The following is a 17067-nucleotide window of genomic DNA, read 5'->3' as shown; positions in this document are numbered from 1 at the left end:
TATCGCAGAGTACCCTTGGAGGATAGTTTCAAATCCACCTGTAGATGTGCCTAAGCCATTGTTGAAATCTGGTTAACGTAGTCACGACGCCTGTCTGTAGCCCTGACAATAGGTTCTGATCTTACATAGAAAACGACATTCCCCAACACCTTTAAGTTGGGCGCATAGACATTTTTATCATTGTTTGTTTTAGCAATGCAGCCTTATAGGCACACAAGCCAGTGGAATCTGTAGGCCAATCCCAAGCCCGGATATAAGCAGAAGGTTGCGTCAGGAAGTGCATTCAGCGTAAAACTTTGCCAAACAAATATGAGGATTCATCTAAAGAATCGGTTGTGGCCCGGATTAACAACACCCGGCACCGTTAACCTGCAGGGTGTGGGTGGAAATTCAGCTACCATGGGTCGAAGACGAAGGAGGAAAACGGATTCTTCTTTAGAAAGAGGAATGCACAAAGCCTACAACTGATTGTAAAGACTTTGAATGTTGGGACTTTAACTGGAAAAGCTCAGCAGTTGGTTGACATGATGATTAGGAGAAAGGCTGATATATTGTGCATCAAAAGGAGGAGATGGAAAGGCAGTTAGGCTAGAGGTCTAGGGACAGGGGATAAATTATTTTGCCATGGAGTAGATAGGAAGAGAAATGGAGTAGGGGTTATTTTGGAATGGAAGAGTCGCCTCAAGAGTAGAAAGAGAGTATCAGATCGAGTGATGAGGCTGAAACTTGAAATTGAATGTGTTATGTATAATGTGATTAGTGGCTATGTCCCACAAGTAGGATATGACCTTGAAATGAAAGGGAAATTCAGGAAGGAACGAGATGAAGTAGTTCTGAGCATCCCTGACAAAGATAGAGTTGTAATTGTTACAGATTGTAATGGACATGTTGGTGAAGGAAACAGGGTTGATGAAGTTAAGGATGAGTAAGGCAAAGAACTTTGAGGGACAGATGGTGATAGACTTTGCAAAAAGGATGGAAATGGCAGTAGTAGACACTTTTTTTCCCCCAGAAGAGGCAGGAAGATAGGGTGACCTACAAGAGTAGGGATAGAAACACGTAGGTGGATTGCCGTAATTTATTGAGTATAATGCATCCTGGAGTATAATGCGCACCCCTAAAGTTGACCTAAAAAAATCAGGAAAACCCTTCTACCAATGTACAATGTCCACCACCAATTTGCTTATATCCTTATGCTCAAAATATTAGGTATGATCTGTATTTCTATTTTGCTAGGTTTGTACTTTTGTTTGTACTGTAAGCAGTGATGAAAGTCCTACGGATTTTTCCGGAATTCTGGATTTTTAAATTTTCATGAAAATTGCTCCGGAAAATTGAGGAAAAATTGCCTAAAATTAATCCAGATATTAGTTGACAACAGTGAACAAACATAGCCATGTTGAGGCACTCACACTCGAAACAGTAACGCCCCTCCCCTCGCATTCTCTCGAGAGTCGCGTATTTTGTGTGGTCTTGACATTAATTTACGTGTTAATTTCATAAATGTTAACTAAACGAGCCTGCTCCAGAGCAACCGGTATTCACCTGGAAACAGGAAATGCAAGTTAACCGTACTGCGCATGTACGGAGCAAGTACGAAAGTGCATGTTCAGAACTGCTTCACGTAATGCCTAGCGCATTTACGTCGACAGTTATCAACATCATGAGGCATGTCAAAGGAAATTCAGTTACACCAGGGGAGCTCATTGCGTCCATCGTGAGGCAGTGTGACCGCGTAAAAAAAAAAACAGACTATCATCCACCTCGTCGCTTGATTCAGGTGTGGCCAATACGTCGAGCGCATGCACATAAACGCGCGTTCTAGCAAGCCGGCCTCCTATTTACGGCAGTCACGTGGTGCGTGCCCCCTCCCAACAATACGTCACAATTCCTGACAGGAGTGTTTGTTCCAATGTATCGCGAGCTTGTTGCCACGAACGCCGATTATGTTGAAATAAACTTTCAGCATTTTCAAAACATTGCGGGTATAGACCGTTCGTGTTTATTCCTTGACAGGCCAGTGCATTTCACTTTTCTTCAGACAGTTTGTCAGATCAAGAATTTTTATTGATGAAAATTTCAAATGCCATTTTATATTATGTTCTACTAATATCAGTCGAAATTGGAAATTATAATTTCTGACTTTTATACTATACTTATCGATTTTAGTTCTGTATTTGTTTATTTTGTTTTTAATTTATTGTTAGGTTATATAATCTATATTAAATAAGGTATTTTAAGGCCATCCCTCATCACACCCCCAACTTTATCTGTGAGCATGACTGACCACACCCGTACATTTTTTCAAATGTGAGTGACTGTGTGTGTGTGTGTGTGTGTGTGTGTGTGTGTGTGTGTGTGTATATTTAAATATTAAAGGCAGCTGATTATACTATTAGCAAATGTAAATGTACGGGTCTGTTCAGTCGTGCCGGCAGATATACAGTTACGGCTGTGGTCCACCAGTTATGCCCATGGATATAAAGTTGCGGGTGTGATTTGGGATGGAATCTCAAGACCTTAAAATAATTTACTGAATTGTTAAACCTGAGTATGTAGTTGTTACCTAATACGAATATCATAATTTATTGACACTGGACAGACTGAGACAGACATTTTTTTAAGAGGTCAACAGATGTTAAATTTCAAAACTAAATATTCATTTTGTTATAATCTAGTGTAATTTACGGCGGTATCTATTGTCAATCCATTGATGAAAGCTAGCAGTAGATGATCTATATGTATATAGCATGGAGAGGGGAAAAGTTTTCAACTTCAAGATAACGTGATAGCATGGGAGAAAATGACCGCATTTATATATGGACTCTACACAGCTGAAGCGGGATTTGAAGCTGTGGTACTCAGAACTGTGTCGCAGATGTGCTCACCAGTCGGCCGCCATCACAGGAGCACACATTTTAAAATCTCCCACAAGTAGATTATGTTTCATTGTTAATTTTACACAAAAACTACTGAAGCAACTGTCCTGAAACTTTCTGGATGTTTGTGGTACCAAGAAACAAGCTGTTAGATTTTGGTGCTGATCTTGAAATGTTCTCTTCTGACTCCCACATGACGTGTCCGTGATGCCCACATCAACATCCAGTAGTGAGGAGTCTAATAACATCCTAAATCTAATTGAAGTTGTAGTTAATAATGTTCAGTTTTACAAGCATTATTCAGTCACTCACATTTAAAAAATGCACGGGTGGGGTCAGTCATGTCCGCAGATATAAAGTTACAGGTGTAATCCACCAGTCATGCCCGCAGATATAAAGTTGTGACTGTCATTAGGGATGGATTTTCAAGACTTTAAAATAACTTATTGAGTTGTTATACCCGCGTATGTCGTTGTTACCTAATACCATAATCATAATTTGACACTGCACAGACTGAAACATTTTTAAAGAGTCAATAGACATTCAATTTCAAAACTAAGAATGAATATAATCAAATCACTTTATTTCATCGTGATGTATTGTTAGAAATGTAGTGTAATTTACGGCGCTATCTATTGTCTATCCATTGATGAAAGCTAGCAGTAGATGATCTACTGTATATCTTCCTAAAGCCACGTAGATGTGAAACGTTTTCAACTTCAAGATAATGCGGTACCACGGGAAAAAATGACGGCATTTATATATATGGACAGACTACTCTAATGTTAGAACTTAGATCAAGTCAAAGTAAATCACAATTTTCAGAACAAACAAAAAAATACATTGCTAACTAAACTAAGCCAACTATGAACTATTAATTTGAAAGGTCACTTGGAACTTTCTTTCATTTTTTTTTAAACCACAATGATATCCCTGTCTGTTTTTCTTGGTGTAAAACTGAATTATTGTTTGCAGAATGTCTTTAGCAATGCATGTTGAAAGCTGCATGATGCTCTCAAACAGTTTTAAGGTTAATGTTATGTTGCCTCCTATATTTAAAATACAGAATTAGATATTTATGCACTGTATTGTCTGTGCTTTCATCCTCAATCAGGCTGTGCCAAGGTGGAATTTTACCATTAGACACCATCGCATCCTGTACTTTCTACTTTGGCTTCAGACCAGACCTTTTACTCAAAAAAGAGAAAATCTCGTCCAGTTTCACCACTTTTTCTTCAATTATTCACATACTCTGACACACATTAAAGCAACAGCACTTCTAAGACTGTGTTGCTAATTGAAGCACTGGTGATGTTTGTAATTATGAGTGTAACCGGGAGGGGGAGGTGGAGTCAGGTAAACTAGCAGGAGACCCTGTTGGGGGGGGGGGGAGTCAGGCTGTGGTTCACTGCGCTGAATCAGTTTTCATGTGAGCAATTGCATTGGTCAAGACTACACAAAATAAGCGACATCTTCAATGTCTATGTATTTCTACTCCTAACAAATTTCACGCGCATGATTTTTTGGTGCTCGACTGTGCAGATTTGCGAGTGCATGCCATCGCGCTCATCATATCACAGTGATTGATTATTAGTTAATTGTTGGTGTTTGCAGTGTAGAATGCCACCACATAATAATAAAAGTTGAAATATTTGCTAATGATTTGAATTTAAATTGTCTTTTCAGCTACACAGAACAAAAATTCATCAAAATGTGTATGTCACTGTCAGTGAGAGAAGATTGGTTTTGTGACAAAGCAGCTAATCCTCAGAGACGGCTGTATGACGTCTATTTCTGAGCAGATGTAAAATCTGTGGATTAGCTCTGATAAACACATACACACAGCCCTCCTTGACCAGTCCTAGGCTCACTTTCCATCAGAACATGTCAGTGTTGTCAGATACTGATTGACTAAGAGAACTAAAGGAGAGACACTGATATGGAAGGAAGAAGGCATGGGAGTACAATATGTCTTTTTTTTTATTTATTTATTTTTTCCCCATAATGATATTTAGATTTTTATGTTTTTGGGTACCAAAATTTATCCCTGTAAGGTCAGCGTAAAAATTACAGTCATCTGTTTTTCAAAGTGAGGATGTAGCTGGTCTTAATTAATTATTTATTGAAAAGGTAGCTTTTTGGAGACAGGGTAAGACAAACCAACTCGTAAAAATTTCTGTCTTTAATTGCAGTGTCCCTACTGTGCCTGTGAAAAATCTCAACGGATCAAGTCCTGTTCACCCTGCACTGGCAGGTGAAAGCTTACTACACACCTATTGACTGATATGCTGGAGCATTTTGGTCATTTCCATCAAAATTTGCAGGATTTAACATGAAATGATCAAGAACCTTAATTTTTGACTCCATTGAGTTTCCTTTCTTTATATTTCAGGGATCACAGGAATTTTGATGAGTGCTGCTGCTCTGCCAGTGTGTCTTACAAGGCCTCCTAAACTTGTACTCCATCCTCCATCTGTTACCAAGAGTGAAATTAAACCAGTGCCAGGCTTTGGCAACTGCTGCAAAAAGACCACCAAAAAACAGGCTCGCAAGGGTACAAGTAGTACACCCAAAAAAACATTGAACTCTGCTCTCGTTGAGCACATTTTAATACATACCGTACAGTACTTAACATCAATCTAAGTCTTCTGTAATTTTGTCTGCAGGTAAGACTCCAGAGGATGTAGTAAAGAAGTACCTACAAAAAGTAAAGAGTCCTCCACATGAGGTCAGACTGGTTGCTCTGGTTTCAGACCTTATTCATTAAAAGATGGGGAAAGACTGAGATTTTAAGTCCTTCATTCTTTATCGTTGGTCTTCCAGGATTGTACCATATGTATGGAACCTTTAGCGGGTCCTTCTGGATACAAAGGTCCAGGGGTGGGACCTGTTTCCAGAGCAGAATCTGTTGGGCGACTCGCACACTGTGGACACCAGTACCACTTCCAGTGTCTGGTGGCCATGTATAATAATGGCAACAAGGACGGCAGGTAGGTGAAGAATATTCTTTTCATGGAGAAGTAGATAGACTTAGTATGGATTTACATAGCTCGTCCAATTGCGAAATTGTGATCTAATGCCCGTTTCATATTTTGGGGTAGCTTATTGAAATATAAATTTCAAATCACCCGGATATGACATGTATTTATATTCATGGAGCAAATAAAACAATCCGCATATAAAGATGCCAAATGTGGACCTAAAGAACTAATAACATGTCAACTCTGAGCAGAGACAACTCGGAAGCCAACAACAACAGATGAATAACACATTGTTGCATACCGTTTTGTTGGCCCAATCCCCAAATTATATCAAATAATTGGCACACCTCGAATGTACTCTAATTACACCATATTTCATGGTCTGTTTTAGCTGTCGTTTACATGTCTAGCATGTTTTTTTAATGCAATTTTTTGTTGAGTTGATGTAGGTGCATGCATTTGTGTACGTATACATATACGTATGTGTGTGTATATCAGAATCATCTTTATTGGACAAGTATTTAACAACACACAAGGAATTTGTCTCCTGTAGTTCGTGCTGCCATAGTACTTATATAATTTATATGTTGAGTATGAAGAACAATAGACAATGAATTTACAGGGAACTTTTTTTCTGAACTCACAGTTGTGCAAGGATGCAGAGTTTTCTAGCAGTTAGAGTAGCCCTTTGTAACGTTAGTCCACTGCAATGACAAGTATGCAAAGGGTGTCAAGGTTCAAGGGGTGTATGGCGTTTAAAGTAAATAAGGTTCAACGTGCGTATGGAGTTTAAAGTGAAGAGTCCTGCAATAGTCTGTCGTATATAATACTTATACCGATTGTCCCAGCAGGTTGTGACAACAACTAAAGGCAGAAAACTGGCAGCAAGTTGCAGTGGTATTGTAGGTTAGCGGTTCAAAAATATTTTATCACAAAATGGCAAATCTACAAAACATATCAGATTTTTATCCACATTTGAAAGAAATCTTGTTCTGGTCTATTATTTTTTTTATGCTCCTTATAATTTCTCAAGGAGAAATTCAAGTTTATTTATTTTTGGTTTCACACCAAACACAAAAACCAAATCACACACATGCTGGTATGCAAAAGTGCTGCACATCTTAAGATGGGGTGTAAGGACCTTGCCTTTAGGAGTATCTCAATAGTAAACAAGAAGCAGATCTTCTGATCATCTGTCCAGCAACTGGTTGCCATTTTTACATTTGTACGCAGCTGGACCATTACACACAGACTCTAAAGTTCAAGGCCTAATTGAAGAGCTTCTGCTGACCCAATATCAGATTGCACGTTTTTTTTTTTCTTCTTTGTGCCACCATGATGCATATCTGTACTGACAAGTGCAAATTTAGCTTGTCTTTAGTCTTTAATGTTAAATAAAATCCCTTTTGTATCAGTCTTCAGTGTCCCACCTGTAAAACCATCTATGGTGTAAAGACTGGGAACCAACCAGCAGGGAAGATGGAGTATCACATTATTCCTCACTCGTTACCGGGCCATCCCGACTGCAAAACAATTCGCATAATCTATAACATCCCACCAGGCATTCAGGTATTTGAAAAGAAAACAACCCCAACGAGTTACTTTGCATTGCATCTGTAGCCTGATAAATTGTGTTGATGAGCATGGGCTTTGCGGTTCTATTGTGGGATCAGGGACCAGACCATCCGAATCCAGGGAAGCCATTCACAGCCAGAGGCTTCCCAAGACACTGCTACCTCCCAGACAGTGACAAGGGACGGAAGGTAAACATACTTCACCTTACTACAGCTGACGTTTGAACACGTGACTTGGTCGAGACAGTTTGTGAAGGTCTTTTATTGTTTTGGTCATGATTTTGCCACACTGCATGTAGCAAGGTCCATAAAAGCATTGTTGGATGTATTTGGTATGGTGAACCTGGCTTGAAGTGTCTTCTCTTTTACTGATGACGTATTCCTGGACTTAGTTTGATGTTCCTGTATTAATCATGCCCATTTATCTAAATACAGTGTGAGTACCCCTACTTAGGACTTTTTCGAAATATGAGCTAGCCATGTTTGTGCTTTGACTTGAGAGCACAAACTGAACCGAGAACCGATTGGAGTGAAGTCTAACGTTCCAGCTCATAATCCTGCAAAAAAAAAAAAAAAAAAAAATTGATTCCCAGTTTCAATGCCTAGTTCACCAATTCCAAAGACGTGGCGAAAACCAACAAAGAAAAACTCTGTGATTTTCTTGTGCCCAATGGTGGCGTACAAAAGTGTGTGTTAACTTTGCTAAAATTAATGACCAGTTACTTCAGTATAACACTTGGAATAAGATTATATTGTGGAAAGGAGGCTCTCACGATGTGTTGCTTCTGGTGTGCGCCAAGCCCTAGCCGGCACTATACAGAAGTCAACTGTCAATAGGCTGAGTGAAACAATGAAATACATCTTTGCCAACATTGAGGCAGCTAACAAGATAATTTGCACTGATGTTTTTATTTTTTGATTTATAGTAGTCTTCAAACATGTGACATGTGAAAACCAAAATTTAACATTGAACTAAATCTTGACCATTTTACCCTTGCACTTTACATCGCAATGAATTCGGACAACATTTGCATAAACGTTGCCTCACAGTATTACAAACATTAACGTGCCTCATCTGTGGTTAAGGAAAAGAGTCAAAATTTTATAGTATTAGGTTCAATCCAGTAAGGAAAAAAAATAAATCACTGGTGTCATGTGAAGTTGATTTTTGTACCAAAATGCTGAATTTTGTTGCGTACCTTTCAAAGTTAAGGGCTGCAATCTTAAAACAAGAAGTTGAGTTAAACGCTGCGAATAGCAACCATTTGACTTGATAAAACTGTCCCAAATAGTGCAATGCAATATTTAATATTTAATGTCCATCCACCCATCCATTCTCTACCACTTCTCTGGGTAGGGTCCGCGGGGAAAGTAGCTTCAGCAGAGATACCCAGACTTCCCTTTCCCCAGCCACTTCTTGCAGCTCTTCCGGAGGGATCCCAAGGCGTTCCCAAGCCAGCCGAGAGACTTAGTCTCTCCAGCGTGTCCTGGGTCATCCTCGGAGTCTCTTTCAGGTGGGACATGCCTGGAAAACCTCACCAGGGAGGTGTCGAGGAGGCATCCAAATCAGATTTCCCAGCCATCTCATCTGGCTCCTCTCAATGCGGAGAAGTAACGGCTCAACACTGAGCCCCTCCCGGATAACCGAGCTTCTCACCCTATCTTTAAGGGAGAGAGCAATAAGTATACCCACACCTGCTCGGCGTCTCTCCCCGTGGGCAACTCCAGAGTGGAACAGAGTCCAATCCCTTTCAAGAAGAGTGGTGCCAGAGCCCAAGCGGTACGTAGAGGCGAGTCCGACTATACCTAGTCGGAATTTCTCGACCTCACGCACCAACTCGGGTTCCTTCCCTGCCAAAGAGGTGACATTCCATGTCCCTAGAGCTAGTTTCTGTTGCCGGGAATCGGATCGCCAAGGTCCCCGCCTTTGGCCACCGCTCAGTTCACATTGCACCCAACCCCTAGGGCCCCTCTCACAAGTGGTGAGCCCATGGGAAGGGGAACCCATGTTACCCTTTCGGGTTGTGCACAGCCGAGCCCCATGGGTGCAGGCCCAGCCACCAGGCTCTTGCCTTCGAGCCACCTCCCTGGTGAGGTGTACAGGGCATGTCCCACTGGAACGCGACCTCGAGAACGACCCAGGACACGCTTGAGAGACTATGTCACTCGGTTGGCTTGGGAATGGCTCGGGATCCCACTGGAAGAGCTGGAAGAAGTGGCGAGGGAAAGGGAAGTCTGGGTATCCCTGGTGAAGCTACTTCCCCCGCGACCCAACCCAGAAAAGCCATTGATGGATGGATGAAGGGAGGGATGGGGGGATGGATGGATGGATGGATGGATGGATGGATGGATGGATGGATCACCCCCCTTGTAACTGAGCAGGATATCTTTCATCAGAATTGCACGTTCCCCAAGTGCATCTGAGGACCATTTTCTTCGTAACATTAACTTTTCCAACCGCACGCAACTGACAATCAGCATTGCTCGTGGGACAATACGGCGAGAGGGGCGTGTCAAGCAAGGGGTTAAGACAATGCAGCTATCTGATTAGCTATTATTGTACGAGTGATTGACAGGTCGGAAAGGTTCATTACACTGGAGACGTTGCAGAGATATGGTGGTGATGTGTGCTGCAGAACATGCAAGCAATTTACGCTAATGTAATATGGAGGTTGACAGGAACATCTCAATCAATTTGAATAGTTTCAAAAGCTTAATTTCGTTAGCTAGTTAAATTTTCAAAAATTACCATTTTTAAATATATATGTATAATTTTGATGATTATAGCTTAGAGCAGCGAGAGACAACGGGTTATCACATCTGCCTCACAGTTCTGAGGACCGGGGTCTGTTAGGGGGTTCTGACTCGGGCCCCACCAGCCACCACCTGTGTTGCGTTTGAATATTCTCCCTGCATGGGTTTTCACCAGGCAGTCCAGTTTCCTCCCATATCCCATAAACATGCGTGGTAGGTTGATTGAAAGACTCTAAATTACCTGAAGGTGTGAATGATTTTTTTTTCTTTTTTACCTTTGCCCTGCGATTGGCAGGTGACCAGTTTTGGGTGTACCCTGCCTCTTGCCCAAGGATAACTGGAATTATGTTCCAGCATGCCCGCAACCTTGGTGAGGATAAGCTGTACAGAAAATGAATGGTTGGATATCTTAGAGCCAGTGCTGTCACTGTTGATTGTTTTTAGAATCAATTATCCTTTTTGTCAAGTACATGAGTAATTGCGCACACCCCCCCCCCCTTAAAAAAAAAGCTAATTTATTTTGCTACTCACTTTAGCATGGATTGTATTCTCATTAATGAGGGCTGGACCTCTATCCTTAAACTGCATATGTTGATCCCAAGTATAAGGTTATAAACTGTACAGAATTGGAGACGACAAAATTAGTTTTTGCAAAAAGGTTGCCATTTGCGATTATCATCAGCCTGCTAGCAATTACCATCCGTCCATTTTCTGAGCTACTTTTCCTCATGAGGCTCGCGGGAGTGCTGGAGCCTATCCCAGCTCTCATCGGGCAGGAGACAGGTTACACCCTGAACGGGTTGCCAACCACTCAGACGGTACATAGAGACAGACAACAGGTGCACTCACAATCACACCAAGGGGCAATTTAGAGTGTCTAATTAGTCCATGTTTTAGGGATGTAAGAGGAAACCAGAGTGCCCCAAGAAAACCCACCCAGGCACGGGGAGAACATGCAAATTTGGAATTTGAACCCCAGTACTCAGAACTGTGAGGCCAACCCTCTAACCAGTTGCTCCACCATGCCGTGCTAGCAATTACCATCTATCCATTTTTCATAGCGCCTGTCCTCACTATGGTCACAGGCACCCTGGAGTATATCCCAGCTGACTCTGGGCTTGAAGCAGATTACACCCGTCGACAGCCAATCGCTAGCCACACAGAAAAATAACCATTCACATTCATTCTTATGGGCAATTTAGAGTTGTCAGTTAACTTACCATGCATGTTGTTTTATTGTGGGAGGAAACCGCAGTAAAACACAAACAGGCAACACAGGGTTTGAAAGGACTTCAGAACTGTGAGGCAACTAACTTCAGCTCACCCAACCAACATGTTATCTGTACATAACACTTCTAATAATTCTTAATAGCTTCTCTGTCATTTGAAATTAATCTGTTCCGGAAGTGTTGTTTTGTAACTTGAATTTTTCATAAGTAGAAACGCATTTTATATGTAAATAGCCTAATCCGTTCCAAGACACCCGACCCTCCCAACCATCACTACCAAAAATAAGCATTCCAAGTGTACATAATGTAAAGAATAATGAAAAATTGTGTTCATTTACCTTTGGCCTTGAGCAACGATGCAAAGTCAATGTGGGGGACGGAGGAAGAGGCACAAACATAACTTGACTACAGTTGAATTAATAAATTCCACAAATATCATTAACATTAATAACATGAACTTTTTTTCAACTTTCAATGCTTCGTGAAGTACAAATCCAAGGAGGTTTGCCTTTGACAGTTTTTAATAATCTTGCGGAAATGTGTAAGACAAACATCCCCGAAGTGAGCAATAGCCTGACAAGTTAACACATTTTCCAGATTATTATTTTGAATACATTTGGAAATGTCATGGAATTTCGTCAACACATCTTTTATTCTGGCTGTCGGAATAGTGGCTGCATCCTCCTCTAAGCTGCAAACTGCTCCTGCATTGTCATGCATTGAATCACCTCCAGTTTCTTTAACTCCTCTGTCGAAAGATGCTCGTCGAGGTCCTGAATGGAGAAAGATCCTCATGGTGCCACTGAACCAACTCATCAATGTCCTCCTCAGCCTTTGCAAGCGAAACAATTTCCTGAAAAGATACAGGATGTGTATCACGGGTAAAGATTGAAATGTATGCCAGGAAGATGCTACGTGATAGCCAATGGTAAGCAGCTCTATCGTGTCACACAAACCAAGATCTAAGAAGTTCATCATGGGTAAACATTGACATCCTTCCTAGCCAATGTGATTCCAGGAAGATGCTCCGGCGATAACCAATGGGAGAGCAGCTCAATCGCACCACTTTCAAACTTAGATACAGTACGAGATGTTTACGTTCCATGGAAATCAACACCATTTTTTTTCCTTTCATATCCTGAATTTCCTTTGTAATGTTGGGATTTGCGAGTTTGGACCCTACGTGTGTTCGCTGATCGAGGAAGAGATGACCAATGATTAGACAAAGTAAACAGCAAATGGATTTATTACAAAGGAATGTGCCATACAGACGTCCGGGTCTTATCTAGGCATCTGCTGCACACAAGATGTGTGTGTTCTGACAAGATGAGCCAAGAAGAAGACAAAAGCTGCCCAGTAACTCAAGGTCTTTATATTTTTGGGTCCATGGTAAAAGTGGCTGCCGCCCCCGCAACCTGAAATTTTCCTGAGTGGAGACTTTCCTAACCCTTTCCTAAGCAGACACAAAAAGACAGATATCCTGGAAAAAGCGCGTAGGGAGGGAGGGATTCCTGAGAGACAGAGAGAGCATTTTCAAGGCACATCATGTGAATGTTCTACTTTGTGTGTGTGTGTGTGTGTGTGGTGTGTGTGTGTGTGTGTGTGTGTGTGTGTGTGTGTGTGTGGTGTGTGTGTGTGTTGTGTGTGTGTGTGTGTGTGGTGTGTGTGTGTGTGTGTGTGGGAGGGAGGGAGGGAGGGAGGGAGGGAGTGAGTGAGTGAGTGGAAGGGGGGCGTCCATGTGTGGTTTACATGTCATAAAACCAGTTAATATCGTTATATTTGCTTGTTGTTTTTATGGCTATTTTACAATATATTGCCACTTTTCTTGATTATAAACAAAAAAAAATTGGTTCTTAGGAGGACAATAACTGATTAAATGTATTTTTATGCATTTTAATGGGGAAATGGGCTTTGAAATGCACATTTTTTTTAGATGAAAGCATGATCACAGACCACTGTCATCTTCTGCTTTAAGTCCATCGTCCAGACTTCCTCTCTGGCTACTACAAACTGTGCCCGGTCTGTGGCCATCTTATATACTTTGGGACTTTTCATGTACATAATTTATAATCATACTGTCCTTCACTTATTTCTCACCAGGTATTGAGACTGCTCCTGGTTGCGTGGGACCGTAGGTTGATCTTTTCAGTTGGGACTTCAAGCACCACAGGAGAATCTGACACGGTCATATGGAATGAGGTACATTCTTGAGCTCATCTATACATTGCTGAAATCTATTGGAGCAATTATATCAGATTGCAGTAAATAAATGGTTCTCTTCTTCAATAGGTACACCACAAAACAGAGTTTGGCTCCAACCTAACAGGTCACGGATTCCCTGACCCTGGACACCTAGACAATGTTCTAGAGGAGCTCCGAGCTCAGGGGATCACAGATGATGATGGACTGACAGAAAAGTGAAAAGACTTGACAAGGGGAAGAAAAATCATCCTCACCAGATAACAGAACCCAGAAGAGAACAAGAGGGAGTCAGTTTGGCAGTATTTTGAAGAGGCACAACAGACAGCGTCTTTTTTTTTTTTTTTATATAAATATTGATTTTGTTACTTAATAGTTTTCTTATAATTCCAGTACTGTATAGTTAAATACTTATTAAATGAATGAGAAGAAGGAAAAATAGCTGCAAGAAAGGTGTTTTTTGTTACTCAGGATCTAGGTGCTAAAAGTCCACAAGTAAGAGTGAAATGGTACTGATTGTGGAAAAACAGAAGTTTACTCTGAGTGAAATAGAAGATGGTCTGTGAGTGTGGGTGGAGGGGGTAATGGAGAGAAGGGACCAACAGAGAAAGATATCTGATGTGGGGGAGGGGTCTGGAGGAAACACATGGCACCAAGAAAACACTATGTAGTGTAGGTAGGATAAGAGTAACGCTAACGTTTTAAGGTACTTTACAGTTACTAGTCCTTTAATCACAAACACGACAAAAGCAGTCAAGAATGATGGCGATAATATTTTGCTACATTGCTCCCTCTTATTTTTTTGAGGGGGTTGGGGGGGGCTACAAGCTACTGAAGCACACATTAAATCACATAGGTTAACATCACCTATCATTGTCACTGTATTGCTTTACTTTTGAGAGGTCCAACTCAGTACAGTACAGTTATCAGTATGTATGAGAAGACAATGAAACCAATGCCCTTCTCTCTCTTTGCTATCTTTAGTGTCTTAAAAATGTTTCTGAGGTACACACAAACCTTACACAGGTACTGGAATTTACTTGCCTACCTAATACACTAATATGTATAAAATGAATGAACTAGGGGTTGTTGTTTTTTTTAAAATCTCCCCTGGTACCTCGCTCACTCATCCAATGAGATAACTTTGCAGCAGTGTTTTTCTCTGTTAAAAGGAAATGAGCATGTTGAATACTGTGAGATTTTCCATTCAGCTTACTTCTTTTTACCTTCTCTCTTCCAGCAGCAAGTAATAATGCATTAGCCAGTTTCTGTTTTTTTTAGTCTGTAAATTTCTGATTTTAATGGTTTGAATGAGTGCATGTGTGTTGCGAGAGAAAAGTTGTGTACTATGTATACTGCCAACATGCTCTGAGTAGAGTATTAACTATTTCTTTTCTATTTTCTTTTGTATTAGCTCATTTGGGAACTTGGAGGATGATGATGGTACTCACCATGTGGTTATTCCTGTTTTTCCTCATGGTATTATGTTAGAATGTGAACTGTAGCTACAACTTTTCTGTACAATAGTGTATTCCTGACATGATCATAGTGAAGAGGTTTTGTTGTATATTTAATGTGTATTCATTATGTACTTTTTAATAGTATTGGTTTAGAATTTTTTAATACAATAGGGTTTCCATTTTTTGGCATACCGAAGTGAGGCTGAATTGAAACATCTTTTCTTTTGAAAAGGAATGTGATAATATACTTGTATATGAGTTTCTAATGAATTTGTAATGCAACTGCAAACACCCCTTTTACATTTTTTTAGATGGTTTGAGAAAGTGAAACGTTATCCTGGATTGATGTTATCATAAATGTCATTGCGTTTTGTCCTCTTGCTCTGATGACCTAAACGTTTTCATAATATTGTTGTGATCTAATGTCATGATGAAAAGTTATATTCTGAGTTACTACATCCATTGTTTGAACTATTTGAGCAAATGCCTGTTGAATCAAGAAATAAATTAAAATAGTATTTGGGCCTGATTTGTCTTTTACATATACGTGAAGAAAATAAGTACTTAAACACCCTGCTATATTGCAAGTTCTCCCACTTAGAAATCATTGAGGGGTCTGAAATTTCATTGTAGGTACATCTCTATTGTGAGAGATAATCTAAAAAGAAAAATCCAGAAATCACAATGTATGATTTTTTTAACAATTTATTTGTGTGATACAGCTGCAAATAAGCATTTGAACACCTGAGAAAAACAATATTAATATTTGGTACAGTAGCCTTTGTTTGCAATTACAGAGGTCATACATTTCCTGTAGTTGTTCACCAGGTTTGCACACACTGGAGGAGGGATTTTGACCAACTCCTTCACACAGATCTCTAGATCAGACTGGTTTCTTGGCTGTCACCAAGAAACACAGAGTTTCAGCTCCTTCCAAGATTTTCTATTGGGTTCAGGTCTGGAGACTTGCTAGGCCACGCCAGAACCTTGATATGCTTCTTACGGAGCCACTCCTTGGTTTTCCTGGCTGTGTGCTTCAGGTCAGTGTCATGTTGAAAGACTCAGCCACGACCTATCTTCAATGCTCTGACTGAGGGAAAGAGGTTGTTCCCCAGAATCTCACAATACATTTTCCTCATGGTATTATGTTAGAATGTGAACTGTAGCTACAGCCTCTCCTTAATCTAGCGCAGTCGTCCTGTCTCATCTGCAGAAAAATACCCCCAAAACATGATGCTCCATGCTTCATAGTAGGGTTGGTGTTCTAGGGATGGAAATCATCATTCGTCTTCTTCCAAACACGGTTAGAGGAATTATGACCAAAAAGTTCCATTTTGGTCTCATCTGACCACAAAACTCTCTCCCATGACTCCTCTGTATTATCCAAATTGTCATTGGCAAACTTAAGACAGGCCTTGACATGTGCTGGTTTAAGCAGGGGAACCTTCCGTGCCATGCATGATTTCAAACCATGATGTCTTAGTGTATTACCAACGGTCACCTTGGAAAAGATGGTTCCAGCTTTTTTCAGGTCATTGACCAAGTCCTGTCATGTACTCCTGTGCTGATTCCTCACCTTTCTAAAGATCATTGAGACCCCACAAGGTGATATGTTGCATGGGGCTCCATTCCGATTGAAAATGACCATCATGTTTAGTTTCTTCCATTTTCTAATGATTGCAGTGGACCTTTTTTCACCAAGCTGCTTGGCAATTTCTCCGGAGCCTTTCCAGCCATGTGGAGTTGGACAATTTTGTCTCTGGTGTCTTTGGACAGCTCTTTGGTCTTGGCCATGTTACAAGTTTGAGTCTTACTGATTGTATGGGGTGGACAGGTATCTTTATCCAACTAACGACCTCACACAGGTACATCTGATTCAGGATAATATATGGAGTGGAGATGGACTTTTAAAGGCGGACCAACAGGTCTTTGAGGTTCATAATTCTAGCTGATAGACACGTGTTAAGACTTGTAAGGTTTCCTCTGTTTCC

General features: G+C 40.7%; 1 protein-coding gene across 8 annotated transcripts in view; it reads left to right on the top strand.

Annotated features, from left to right (window-relative positions):
* The window catches only part of LOC133506017 (E3 ubiquitin-protein ligase DTX1-like), a 59046-nt gene extending 43441 nt beyond the window's left edge, over positions 1 to 15605 (top strand). For 6 of the 8 annotated variants that reach the window (XM_061829700.1, XM_061829704.1, XM_061829702.1 and 3 more), the window contains 8 exons: positions 5072 to 5133; positions 5272 to 5433; positions 5546 to 5607; positions 5703 to 5869; positions 7276 to 7429; positions 7534 to 7623; positions 13518 to 13616; positions 13707 to 15605. In XM_061829700.1, coding sequence (XP_061685684.1) covers positions 5072 to 5133; positions 5272 to 5433; positions 5546 to 5607; positions 5703 to 5869; positions 7276 to 7429; positions 7534 to 7623; positions 13518 to 13616; positions 13707 to 13838 — 928 coding nt within the window. In that variant the 3' untranslated portion in view covers positions 13839 to 15605. Of the gene's footprint in view, positions 1 to 5071; positions 5134 to 5271; positions 5434 to 5545; positions 5608 to 5702; positions 5870 to 7275; positions 7430 to 7533; positions 7624 to 12175; positions 12346 to 13350; positions 13437 to 13517; positions 13617 to 13706 lie in introns of all 8 variants that reach the window. The other 2 variants (XR_009796383.1, XR_009796384.1) reach the window with 2 other exon arrangements.
* The last annotated feature ends 1462 nt before the right edge of the window (positions 15606 to 17067 follow it).

The sequence above is a fragment of the Syngnathoides biaculeatus genome, chromosome 9 (assembly GCF_019802595.1).
Source record: "Syngnathoides biaculeatus isolate LvHL_M chromosome 9, ASM1980259v1, whole genome shotgun sequence".
NCBI classification, from domain to species: domain Eukaryota; kingdom Metazoa; phylum Chordata; class Actinopteri; order Syngnathiformes; family Syngnathidae; genus Syngnathoides; species Syngnathoides biaculeatus.
Note: the sequence above shows the minus strand (reverse complement) of the source record. Positions and strands in the feature narration are given on the sequence as shown.